Source organism: Ranitomeya variabilis, chromosome 4 (genome assembly GCF_051348905.1).
Source record: "Ranitomeya variabilis isolate aRanVar5 chromosome 4, aRanVar5.hap1, whole genome shotgun sequence".
Classification (NCBI taxonomy): domain Eukaryota; kingdom Metazoa; phylum Chordata; class Amphibia; order Anura; family Dendrobatidae; genus Ranitomeya; species Ranitomeya variabilis.
Genome location: NC_135235.1, coordinates 404,354,893 through 404,369,081, shown reverse-complemented (window position 1 = coordinate 404,369,081; position 14,189 = coordinate 404,354,893). Strand labels below are relative to the sequence as shown.

The following is a 14,189-nucleotide window of genomic DNA, read 5'->3' as shown; positions in this document are numbered from 1 at the left end:
CATGCTTCACGGTGGGAACAAGGCATGTAGAGTCCATCCGTTCACCTTCTCTGTGTTGCACAAACACACGGTAGTTGGAACCAAAGATCTCAAATTTGGACTCATCAGACCAAAGCACAGATTTCCACTCGTCTAATGTCCATTCCTTGTGTTCTTTAGCCTAAACAAGTCTCTTCTGCTTGTTGCCTGTCCTTAGCAGTGGTTTCCTAGCAGCTATTTTACTATGAAGGCCTGCCGCACAAAGTCTCCTCTTAACAGTTGTTGTAGAGATGTGTCTGCTGCTAGAACTCTGTGTGGCATTGACCTGGTCTCTAATCTGAGCTGCTCTTAACCTGCGATTTCTGAGGCTGGTGACTCGGATAAACTTATCCTCAGAAGCAGAGGTGACTCTTGGTCTTCCTTTCCTGGGGCGGTCCTCATGTGAGCCAGTTTCTTTGTAGCGCTTGAAGGTTTTTTCAACTGCACTTGGGGACACTTTCAAAGTTTTCCCAATTTTTCGGACTGACTGACCTTCATTTCTTAAAGTAAGGATGGCCACTCGTTTTTCTTTACTTCGCTGCTTTTTTCTTGCCATAATACAAATTCTAACAGTCTATTTAGTAGGACTATCAGCTGTGTATCCACCAGACTTCTGCTCAACACAACTGATGGTCCCAACCCCATTTATAAGGCAAGAAATCCCACTTATTAACCCTGACAGGGCACACCTGTGAAGTTAAAACCTTTTCCGGTGACTACCTCTTGAAGCTCATCAAGAGAATGCCAAGAGTGTGCAAAGCAGTCATCAAAGCAAAAGGTGGCTACTTTGAAGAACCTAGAATATGACATATTTTCAGTTGTTTCACGCTTTTTTGTTAAGCATATAATTCCACGTGTGTTAATTCATAGTTTTGATGCCTTTAGTGTGAATTTACAATTTTCATAGTCATGAAAATACAGAAAAATCTTTAAATGAGAAGGTGTGTCCAAACTTTTGGTCTGTACTGTATATGTGCTACTGATTAATATAGAGATGATATAGTAGTTTTGTTTGAGAATGGATATGTTATAGCATGTCTCACTTTTTCTTTGCATGGCAGGTAAGGAGGAAAATCACAGTAATCCCGCCACCTTTTTTTCATATTTAAGACAACTTGGTGAAGGGTGATACATCAGTGTTATGTTTGCTGTCTGGGTGTGTAAACCTGCTGCCATTCTTGTTTTCACCATAACAAGACAAATAAAATAAATACCATTGCTAACATTTTATTGGACTTTGACACATGTTCAGAAATATATAAAATATTTGCACACTCCTGTAGGAAAGCAGAAGAGCAAGACATTCAGGTAGGTATCTGCTCCTTGCGCTGTGTCCTCATATTGCTGTTTATGTGTTTGTCTTTAGAGGATTTCCACTTTGGATGATAGATTTTTATTAGAAGGACCTCCTGATGATAACTTCAGGGAACCCTTCTGGTATGGGCCAACTGTCCAATGTACTAGTGGATCTTCCAACTTAACTATTTTCAATCTCACTCAAGATGCCTGATCCTTTATTCCTACAAAGAAAATTCTGAAGGGTCTAGCAGAAAAGGAGATCGATGGTTGTCCGACTGCTGAGACTTCCACCTATCCCGAGAACCAGAGCTCTGAAGAGCTTGATGGGAATGCAGCAGTGGTCAAGCATGCGCACTGCAGCTCCATTCATTTCTACGGTAGTGACCAACCAAACTGATCTCACCTATCTCCAATGGTTCCATTAATAACGAATGGAGTGGTAGAATGCATGATCGATCACTGCTCCATTACAACGGGTCTCCTAGTTCTCGGGATTGGTGGGTATCACAGCAGGCAGATCCCAGTGATCTGAAAGTTATCCCCTACAGATGTGGGTACATTTTATTAAGTCACATGGTCTAGCTTTGGAAATATTGGAGAAGCAATAGGCTTCGGAAACAAATTAGCAAAATGGTTACATTTTTTTTTTTTTGCAAATGCAAACTTTGGCAGGGGGTTATAACTTCCCTTCCGCCACTAAGAATACATTTTATATAGGTTACACTAGTGTGGATGAGGGCATCTTGGTTCACCAAAGGAAATTGTTTTCAGGACCAAACCTCAAATTAAATTGGACACCCCCGCCTACAAAGATCAAGTGGATATCATGATCTTATAATTTACATAACATTTATAAAGTTGCCAACTTTTTTCCTGAACCACTTATCCAACATTTTTTATGGGCACATTGGAAAACCATAAAAATTTATTAAGATTTTAAGCAATATATGTCTACAGCCAATAATACTGATATAAACATATAGACGAAATAACTGTAAAATAATGAAAATTACAATTTTACTAAAATTCAAGAACACACCAAATTTTGAGACAGGATTCTACTGACCCAAAGGGATCAGTTAAAACAGTTGTTTCATTTGGACTTAACGCTAATTATTATATTTGTATTCAATGATAGGAAAATTATCCTTGTAACATTAGTGGCTCTTAATGTCTTCAGGGCATTAGAGTTGTATTGTAGAAAATGCAATGTGATGTGTCCTGTCTGAGGGATAAATATATAATAGTGGATAATTCCAAGTGGTGTTCCGGCGAGCTGTGACAATATATTATGACCCATCTAAAGATCAAAATAAATGCGCTCTATTACAAAAGTTACAATATATATAAAATTATGAACTATATAGCGACTAGCTCCAAAATGAGTTTTAGTTTACTGATGTGGTCAATGTCTCACGGAATCTTATTGGGTACCCTTGAGGAAATTATTCTTATTTTCACTCCCAATAATAACTAGTTGGTATTTGTTCGTTATTATCACACACTTCATTAACCTGATCTAATAGGGCTTTTGTGAATCAACCCATTTCCATTAGACCCTAGTGACAAGTGGTTGGCTTCAAACCTGTCTTCTACTGGACTTTTGTGGTGTCAGACCTTGAACTTTTAAAACTGTTGGGCTAGTCAGGCTCTATATGGGCTATACATTTTATTAATGTCCTTACTATATACTGTATGTATGGATATATTTTTATTACATGTATCAGTCAAATATACTCGCATTACGTTTTTACAGGACTAAAGATGTCCAGAATGCTGTCTTTATCACTGTTACTTCCTTTGCTGTTTCTTCAAGGTTCTCTAGGTAAGTTATGTTCTTTTCCTTTGTAATCAATCTAAACCTTAGCTCAACAGAGAAGACGTGTGGTTAAGACCACTGACCTAGCAAATGTTTATTTATAGGGTTTCTATTTGGGAAACCTCAAGACTCAAGATCCTCTGGAATCAATCTTCCATTCCTAAACATTGGGTTTGGCTCTTCACATGAGCACCATAGCCACCATGGAGAACAAAGTGAATCATCAGTGTCAGATGACCTTAACCCAAAGTTTTTCTGCCAAGGGCCTTGTAAAGATGGCTGGGTCTCCTATAAAGGTTATTGTCATATGTATGTGGCTCGGGAACTTAGCTGGAAGGATGCCGAGGTAAGAAGAGATCATTGTCGAGACTATGTATCATTTACTACTATTATAAAAACTATCTAGCTGGTTATGCATGATGAACATTGATAGAAAATGACCCTGGTCAAGTTGAAGGGTGACGAAACTTAGTGCTATTCACTTACATTTTAAAGCTAAAAGAAAAAAGCAATAAATGTCTAAATGTTAATGAATTACTTTTAGTCAGTGGTTTCAGATTGTTTTAATTTACATTATTATAAAACGTACGACATTTAGATGTAATACGCTCCCGCATATGCTATCTGAACAAGCAACTTCTTAAACCATTTTTATTACACTTTTTTGCACGGTAAATGGAGAAAAAAAACCCCAGTAATTCTGGATTCATTTAGTATATTTTTATTTGCTATGCTATTTGTATAATTGACATGTGTAATTTACATGTTAATTATATTCTGAGGTTAATGTCATTATGGCCATACCAAATGCCGTATATATATTATATTTTACTCTTGCAGAAAATAATAACTTTTAAAAAATTATTTATATTTTTAGTCTGTTTTTCCCCAAGTCAGAGCTGTGTGAGGGCTTGTTATTTTGCAGGACACGCTATAGATTTAATCAGTACTATTTTTGATACTTGCAACTTTTTTTAATGACTTTTTATTTAATTTTTTGATAGAAGATCTGAAAAAAAGGGTATGTTCACATGTCATGTTTTTGATGAACTTTTCCCGCATTTTTTTCCCCGTCCATATTTGCATAGAAATGCAGCACTTTCCTGTCCAAACAAAATGTCTGAGATTACTGAATCTGTTGCTTATTTTTTTCTGTTCAGATGTGAAGTAGTTTCACATCTGTAGCATATAAATTCTTTCAGTGTTTTTTCAGCATATTTCACCCATTCATGGACTGGAGTGAACTTTCTCTGGGAATGCCACAACTCTTGACTAATTAGATGAGCTGAGGCGTCACGACTCTGACGCATCCCGTCCCCCCCAACTCTGCCAATTTTAGCTGGGAGAAACTGGCATCAAAACACCAGAGGATAGGTGCATACTGTCCATAGTGACAGTTCACGCGGTCGCTATGGGACTTGTGAGTTGGGGAGGCACAGTGTGGATCGGCACCATGCTCACTCTCCTGCCCTCATCGTCACAATTTCAGCAGCATCCACATCCCCATGACTCAGATACCATTGAATAGAATGATCATCAGGGAAAATTCACCATTCAATCTGCGCCATTGAGTCTTAGACTCCGTGCACTGCAGATGTGATGATGACGTCACAATATCGCGCCTGTGGTGTGGAGCCTCAGTACTCACACTGCACAGTGCTCTGGGAAAACGGGACAACGTGAATAGTATTTTTTTTAAATGTCAGTAATTGTGGGGGCCCATATACTGTGTGGGTTGCTGGTGGGGGCTCTCATAGTGAATAGGCCATTATGCTGAGTGAAGGGCTAGTGAGGCCTTTACTTTGAGTGAGCGGCTGGCTGGTGGGGCTATTATACTCATACTGAGTAAGGGGGCTGTGGGAACCTTCATATTGAGTAGGGTTCTGTGTGGGCCCTCATACTGTGAGGCATCATACTTTGTTGGGCTACTGTGGAGGCTATCATACCAAGTCGGGGGCTGTGGGGGCCAGCATACTCAGTGGGGAACTGTGGGGGCTCCCATACTGAGTGGGGTGCTGTTGGTGCTTCCCTACTGGGTACACGGCTGTGGGGCCCTCATATTGAGTTGAGTCTGTGGGAGCGATCACACTGACAGGTCATCATATTGTGTTGGGGCCATGATACTGTGAGTGTGTTAGGAGGGACTATGGGGATATGCATTACAATGAAACCCTGCAAAGTGCCCTGGATGAAGTGGCACCTCCAATACATAGAAAAACTCAGCACAGACGGCGACAACCGTAGCACACGCTGCAAACACGTTTCCTGCAGCGGTGCTCCAGGTGCGCCGAACGTCTGTGGAGAAAATCTAATCTACCTGAAGATTTCATCCATTTTAAGTTCATGCTAAAAACATACAACTCTGCCCATCACCTCTCCAAACAAACCTATTTCAACACCCTCATCACCTCGCTGTCAAATAACCCTAAACATCTCTTTGACACTTTCCAGTCCCTACTCAACCCAAGAGAGCAGGCCCCAACCACAGATCTCTGCGCTGACGATCTGGCCAATTACTTCAAAGAAAAAATTGACCACATTCGACAGGAAATCATCTCCCAATCTCTTCATACCATGCACTGTCCTCCCTCCCCCACTGCATCTAGTTCACTCTCTGACTTTGAACCAGTTACAGAAGAAGAAGTAAGCAGGCTCCTTGCATCTTCTCGCCCGACCACTTGCACCAGTGACCCCATTCCGTCACATCTCCTCCAGTCCCTTTCCCCGGCTGTCACCTCTCACCTAGCAAAAATATTCAACCTTTCCCTCACTTCCGGTATTTTTCCCTCCTCATTTAAGCACACCATCATACATCCATTACTTAAAAAACCCTCCCTCGACCAAAATTGTGCCGCTAATTATAGACCTGTCTCTAATCTTCCCTTCATCTCTAAACTCCTCGAACGCCTGGTTCACTCCTGTCTTACCCGCTATCTCTCAGATAACTCTCTTCTCGACCCTCTTCAATCTGGCCTCCGCTCTTTACACTCTACAGAAACTGCCCTCACTAATGTCTCTAATGACCTACTAACAGCTAAATCTAATGGTCACTACTCCATGCTAATTCTCTTGGATCTCTCTGCAGCATTCGACACTGTGGATCATCAGCTCCTCCTCACTATGCTCCACTCCATCGGCCTCAAGGACACCGTTCTCTCTTGGTTCTCCTCCTATCTCTCTGACCGATCCTTCACTGTATGTTTTGCTGGTTCCTCCTCCTCTCACCTTTTCCTTACTGTTGGGGTTCCTCAAGGATCAGTCCTAGGCCCCCTCCTCTTCTCTTTGTATACTGCCCCTATTGGACAAACAATCAGTAGATTTGGTTTCCAGTACCATCTCTATGCTGACGACACCCAATTATACACCTCTTCTCCTGTTATCACGCCGACCTTTTTAGAAAACACCAGTGATTCTCTTACCACTGTCTCTAACATCATGTCCTCCCTCTATCTGAAACTGAACCTGTCAAAAACTGAACTCCTCGTGTTCTCTCCCTCTACTAACCTACCTTTGCCTGACATTGCCATCTCCGTGTGTGGCTCCACCATTACTCCAAAGCAACATGCCCGCTGCCTTGGGGGTCATCCTTGATTCTGAGCTTTCATTCACCCCCCACATCCGATCACTGGCTCGCTCTTCTTATCTGCATCTCAAAAACATTTCTAGAATTCGCCCTTTTCTTATTTTCGACTCTGCAAAAACTCTTACTGTTTCACTTATTCATTCTCGTCTGGACTATTGTAACTCTCTACTAATCGGCCTCCCTCTTACCAAACTCTCCCCACTCCAATCTGTCCTGAATGCTGCTGCCAGAATCATATTCCTCACCAACCGTTACACCGATGCCTCTACCTTGTGCCAGTCATTACACTGGCTACCCATCCACTCCAGAATCCAGTACAAAACTACTACCCTCATCCACAAAGCACTCCATGGCTCAGCACCACCCTACATCTCCTCTCTGGTTTCAGTCTACCACCCTACCCGTGCCCTCTGCTCCGCTAATGACCTCAGGTTAGCATCCTCAATAATCAGAACCTCCCACTCCCGTCTCCAAGACTTTACACGTGCTGCGCCAATTCTTTGGAATGCATTACCTAGGTTAATACGATTAATCCCCAATCCCCACAGTTTTAAGCGTGCCCTAAAAACTCATTTGTTCAGACTGGCCTACCGCCTCAATGCATTAACCTAACCATCCCTGTGTGGCCCATTCAAAAAAAACAAAACATAATCAGGTTCCTCTCATCATGTTCTCATACACTTTATGCAGTTAATAGCACTCTGTGTCTGTACTGCTACATACTTAGGCAGTTAACTGGTTCATGCAGCTTTACATGAACACCCGAGCCTTACACTATGGCTGGTCCAAATAATTAAAGCAATTGTTACCATCCACCTCTCGTGTCTCTCCTCATAGTTTGTAAGCTTGCGAGCAGGGCCCTCATTCCTACTGGTATCTGTTTTGAACTGTGATTTCTGTTATGCTGTAATGTCTATTGTCTGTGCAAGTCCCCTCTATAATTTGTAAAGCGCTGCGGAATATGTTGGCGCTATATAAATAAAAATTATTATTATTATTATTATTATTATATCATACTTTGGGGCATCATGCTGTGGGGGTATTAGGCTATGTTCACATATTTGCATTTCTGCTGCATTTTTTTATGCAATTAAAAGCTTCTTTTTATAGTACCAACAACAGCTATGAGATTTCAGAAATCTCATGTACACGCTTGTTTCTTTTCCTGACTCAATTGGAAAATTTCAGCGTTTTTTAAATCTGCAGCATGTCTATTCTTTCACTGTTATTTCTATAGAAAGTAATGAGAAAATGCAAAATGATGAAAAAAATACTTAGTTGTGCTTTTGCATAATTTTTGCAGGGTTTTTGGTGAATAAAAATGCCTATATTAAGCAAGTACTGTAGACAAATTACACAAGTAATACGCATAAAAAAAGTGGCAAAAAATGCTCTGAAAAATGCCCCCAAATTCTGAAAAATAGCAATGTCAAATTCTTGTGCACTGTTTTCTAACCACTAATCATTTGTCATGTATAAAGACATACATTTATGATATACTGTATGTTTGCCAAACAGTTGTGGCCACCAAATGCTTTCCTTGACCCATTTAGTCAGGGAAGGCACCAGGTTCTTCACAGGGCCCTATTCAAATTAACTTTCATTCCAAAATATATGGGCTGCTTACGTCCATATACCATGAAGAATCTCCTAAAGGCCACTGAGAAGACCATAACCTTATCAAACCAGATATTCTGTTCCATTTTTCTTTTATGCATGTCATTTTTTTTTAGAGGACCCATCCGTCTAGAAGATGTAAATTTTGGATGGTCACCTCAGAGACAGTTGACATCTGATATTCAGAGCTGAACAAATGCCTGGGTCTAGGTTTATGAAAAGTATATGTTATTTTCCTCTCAATTCTAGGACTACATTAGTCAGCGTTTGAGACTTTATCTTCATGAGAGTAAACATGGATTATCTACTGATTTCTAAATTACATATTTGTATTTGCAATCTAGGTGCCAGAAAAATAACTTTGCAAAGGCTTATCTGTACTTCATCTTTGATTACTCTCTGTTATCACAAGGAGGGTATTCATTCCTTGTGGATATAGCAGAACCCTTGAAGTATTTAGAGCTAAAATGCATCAATGACTCTTTATTCCCATGACACTCATTGTGCTCTGTCCATACAATAATCCATTTATCCTCTACTTTCTATTGATTACTGCTTCCATATTGGAAGCTAAGATGAGGCTCTATTGACTGGTGACTCTTCCATTTACAGTGTAATAGATGGGGGATAAGAAAGAAAACTGGGAGACCCACAATGCCCTGTACCATAATAAGCAAAGATACTTCGGGAATCTAATGTCTAATCATGTGAAAATGTAAAGATACCCTATGCAGTTCTTATAATTGTCAATCTCTGACATTAACTGGGAGAAATCTCTTCTTACTCCTCCGTGGAGAATGTTTTCTTCAGTACTACATATGAGGGAACTTCGTCTGTAAGGAGGTGGACATATTGCCCATATTCCCCTTTGAAGAGCAAACATATTGCTGTATTGTATAATGTGAATGGTGATATGTGTTAATTGTGTTGGTGTTGTGTTCTACCCAACAGAAGGGAGAGTTAGAGTTAATAGTTGGGAGTAACCCAGAGAGGGAGGGCTAAGGTGAAGGGACAGAGACCGTTTCCTCTCAGGAAGACAGATAGGACGACAGATGCAGGAAAAGTGGACCTGTGGTCTGACTAGTGAGCCGATCCTCGGACGTGGGTATCCCTGACATGAGTGGAGACCAAGGCAGTGGAGAGAGTGATCCTGAGTAGAGAGAGAGAAGTGACCAAATGACAGAGTGATGCACTGGATTCAGGTCCTGGGACAGGACAACTAGCAGTATGGTGTCAAGATTATAACTCAGAGAAGTAACGGGCCAGGACTGAGAACATGAGATGAAGATAGTGTCCCAGTTGCGAGAGTTGCAAGGACATCGCCCACGGCTACCGTACTGTGCTAAGTTACACTTGCATGCAGAGGTTATTATAAATCCCACCACTAGCATCTTAATGGGATTTACGATGGCCATTCACATAACACTAAGGTGGCTGGAACCCACCATTATTGGCAGGACAGGTTGACCATCTAATAAATATTACATGTTTGGCAAAAGAGCTGATTGGGCATGTTATATTTGCTGTGACTAAGGAGGTGAGGGGTGTCTCCCATTGAATAATTTAAACATGTCCTCATGTCCTATAATAATATGTTTTGGATTGCATAGGATTGAAATACAGTGAGCTGATTTTTAATTACGTCTGTCTCTTTATGAAGTGTTGAACTTCACAGTCGTACAATACTGTGGAACAAATAATGGTGGCACAGAGCTTGATAATTACATCACTTGACAGTGGCACAGAGCTTGGTAGTTACACTACTTGACTGTAGCACATAGCTTTGTAGTTATACTACCTGGCAGTGACACAGAGCTTGGTAGTTACATTACTTGACTGTAGCACATAGCTTGGTAGTTACAGTACCTGACAGTAGCACAGAGCTTGGCAGTTACAGTACTTGACTGCAGCACATAGCTTGGTAGTTATGTTACTTGACAGTAGCACATAGTTTGGTAAGTACACTACCTGACAGTGACACAGAGCTTGGTAGTTACACTACCTGACAGTAGCACATAGCTTGGTAGTTACACTACCTGACAGTGAGACAGAGCTTGTTATTTCCACAATTTGACTGTAGCACAGAGGTTGGTAGTTTCACTACTTGAAAGTAGCACATTGCTTGGTAGTTACCCTTCCCTGACAGTGGCACAGAGCTTGGTAGTTACACTATGTCACTTTCGTACAGAGGTTGCAAATTACAACATTAACAGAGTCTCTTGTTATTCATACAGTCAATTCATACTGTCAGCAGTTGTTGTCAACATTAAACACAGTTCAGCAACTTTGGGTTATTAACATGGAACACCATGCGATGGGTTGCACCCAGTCCGCAGTTGCTCTCTTACAGGTACAGTTTGTAATGTTTACTTATAGATGAAGAGATTCACATAGAGCATAAATATATTAGTATCGATTCATTCCCTGGTGCAAAACAAATAAGTAGAAAAAGGAAATTACTCGGTCTGTCAAAGAATAGATACTACAGTGGGGGAATTAAGTATTTGATCCCTTGCTTATTTTGTAGGTTTGCCCACTGACAAAGACATGAACAGTCTATAATTTTAAGAGTAGGTTAGTTTTAACATTGAGAGATAGAATATCAAAAATAAAATCCAGAAAATCACATTGTATAAATTATGTACATTTATTTGTATTTTGCAGTGAGAAATAAGTCTTGTTTGCCAGAGGGATCAAATACTTAATACTTGGTGGCAAAACCCTTGTTGGTAAGCACAGCAATCAGATGTTTTTTGTAGTTAATCATAAGGTTTGCGCACAAGTGAAGATAAATTTTGGCCGCTCCTCTTTGCAGATCATCTCTAAATCATTAAAATTTTGAGGCTGTCGCTTGGCAACTTGGAGCTTCAACTCTCTCCATAAGTTTTCTATGGGATTAAAGTCTGGAGACTGGCTAGGCCACTCCATGACCTTAATGTGCTCCTTTTTGAGCCACTCCTTTGTTGCCTTGGCTGTATGTTTTGGGTCATTGTCTTGCTGGAAGACCCAGCCACGGACCATTTTTAATGTCCTGGCGGAAGGAAGGAGGTTGTCACTCAGGATTTTACAGTACATGGCTTCATCCATTCTCCCATTGACACAGTGAAGTAGTCCTGTGACCTTAGCAGAGAAACACCCCAAAAACATAATGTTTCCCCTCCATGCTTGACAATGGGGAAGGTGTTCTTTGGCAGCATTTCTCTTCCTCCAAACATGGCGAGTTGAGTTAATGCCAAAGAACTCAATTTTGGTCTCATCTGACCACAGCACCTTCTCCCAATCACACAGAATCATCCAGGTGTTCATTGGCAAACTACAGGTGGGCCTGCACATGTGCCTTCTCGAGCAGGGGGGCCTTGCGGGCATTGCAGCAGTTTTTACCTTTAAGGCGGAATGCGTTAGCAATGGTTTTCTTGGTGACTGTGGTCCCAGCTGCCTTGAGATCATCAACAAGTTCCCGCCGTGTAGTTTTAGGCTGATCTCTCACCTTCCTCATGATCAAGGATACCCCACGAGGTGAGATTTTGCATGGCGCCGCAGATCGATGTCGATTGACAGTCATTTTGTATTTCTTTCATTTTCTTACTATTGCACCAACAGTTGTCTCCTTCTCACCCAGCGTCTTACTTATGGTTTTGTAGCCCATTCCAGCTTTGTGCAGGTCTATGATCTTGTCCCTGACATCCTTATAAAGCTCTTCGGTCTTGCCCATGTTGTAGAGGTTAGTGTCTGCCTAATTCATTGAGTCTGTGGACAGGAGTCTTTTATAAAGGTGACTATGTAAGACAGCTGTCTTTATTGCAGGTAACGAGTTGATTAGGAGCGTCTAACTGGTCTGTAGGAGCCAGAACTCTTAATGGTTGGTAGGGGACCAAATACTTATTCTCACTGCAAAATGCAAGTAAATTTATATCATTTATCCAATGTGATTTTCTGGATTCAGTCAACAAGGGATCAAATACTTGTACCCCACACTGTATATATTTATGAAAACTGCAATTGTGGCACCAAGAATCAAAAGTCATGGAATTATGGAAATCACAGGATGAATAGACATGTTACTGATATGTAAATAATGTAAAAATGGAATCCATATTTTCAAAACATTTAAATTTATTCAGTATAGATTATGAGTGCAATGTGCAGAAATACATGTACTAAAATGGCTTGGCTGCTATCAATGCATGATATAAAATGTGTCAAAAAGTAGAATTGCAGAACAGGATGCAAATACAGTTATTAACAAGAAATAATCAACTAACATTTCTGGTGGAGCAAACTATTTTTCTGAGATACCTGCGGATAGTTTGAATTCATTCATTCATTTCTATTAGGGTTTGTAAGGCTTTAAATACTCAAGCTGGAAAGAGACTTAAAAATTAAGCGTCTTGAATAATGAAATTAATTAATGTACAAAGAGATAACAGATGGCCTGATGGCCAATATAATTAAGGCAAAAGCAACCAGAATGAGACTTACAATGAAGCAAGGGGCAAAATGCCGCAGGAAAAGGAGTCCTGGTGAGCGGGGACAAGAGTGGAGGACCTGGACGTAGCCCCACGCGTATTGCCGTAACAGGTACGGCTTCGTTAGACTTCCTGTTTGTACATCTTGGCATTTAGCACGGCCCATTATTGTCTGGGATTTTGTCAATTATGACATTCTTCCTATAGGGGTTTCTCTCATCAATGCTACAGCTTACAACATCAGGGTCCTATGCCTTCATTCCCATCTTTTGAACATGTGTGATCTCACATGGACATATGATCAGACACTCACGTATCTTGTTTTTTCATGTCAGATAGACTCCAGATAGATTGGGTCATCATTTATTGGGACCACGAGTATGGTCTGCACTTGATTTGTGTTATATATACATGCACCATGTTCAGATGTTATGTGATCTATTTATGAAGGGGCTTGAGTGGTTGTACCTATCTGTTTTTACTTATCTTTTAAGTCACCATTGTATTGTGTGTCAATAAAGTACACTCTTTTCTTCGTTTCAGTTTTGGTTTAGTGTGCATACCTTACAGTAGTGCTTTCTTCTCCCCCTTTTTTGTTCATCATTCTTACTACTGGGTTTGCACCTCCCCATATAATGATATAGTAGTGCACCTGGCCTAATTTATTCAACAGAATGTGCTATTCTCCTGTCATGCTTATGTTTTAATGGAATTTTGAATAAAGAACACTACATTTTACTCAGAAGCTCAAGCCTTTCTTATTTTGGATATGAATATGTAGAGATTATGGCTCTATCATATCATGGTGAGTGATGTTACGTGAAAGTAGTCTGAGTTCTGTGTGGGTTCATATTGGCATATATTCCTTGTATGAAGGCATGTTGTTGGCTGAATACTGGGCAACCAGTTTTTCCGAACAAAACGGTATAATCTTAATAATAATTCATATACAAAATACATTATCATCATTCATTTTGAGCCAATCACTTCTTCCCTTCTTTCGTACTATACAGAAACATTGCCAATCTATGTTTAGTCGTGCCCATCTTACAAGTATAATGAATGAGGAGCACAATCAATTCCTCATGGCTCTGGCCCGTTCACAAGGATATCGTGGTGACCAACTCTGGACCGGTGGCAGCACGGGAAAGGTGAGTGACAGTCGTCTATATTAAACATGCAGCTCATATTGTGGTGGCATGTCAATTATTTACTGGTTCCTTTGGAGATATAGGCATAACATTTCTGGGAACGCTCTCTGTTTGGTGAGGTTATTTCACATTTCAAAATGATTTTCTTTCTTCCAAACTTTGTCACCATACTCTTTTTTTTTTTTAATTAAAGGGAGTCTGTCAGCCCAAATTTACACTTCAAATAAACCACATAG

General features: G+C 40.5%; 1 protein-coding gene across 2 annotated transcripts in view; it reads left to right on the top strand.

Moving 5' to 3' along the window:
* Positions 1 to 1,277: 1,277 nt before the first annotated feature.
* LOC143764948 (lectin-like) overlaps positions 1,278 to 14,189 on the top strand; it is a 30,289-nt gene continuing 17,377 nt past the window's right edge. The window contains exons 1-4 of one of the 2 annotated variants that reach the window (XM_077251098.1): positions 1,278 to 1,326; positions 3,074 to 3,142; positions 3,241 to 3,482; positions 13,816 to 13,953. In XM_077251098.1, the coding sequence (XP_077107213.1) occupies positions 3,082 to 3,142; positions 3,241 to 3,482; positions 13,816 to 13,953 (441 nt within the window). In that variant the 5' untranslated portion in view covers positions 1,278 to 1,326; positions 3,074 to 3,081. Of the gene's footprint in view, positions 1,327 to 1,415; positions 1,456 to 3,073; positions 3,143 to 3,240; positions 3,483 to 13,815; positions 13,954 to 14,189 lie in introns of those variants that run through there. The other variant, XM_077251097.1, reaches the window with a different exon arrangement.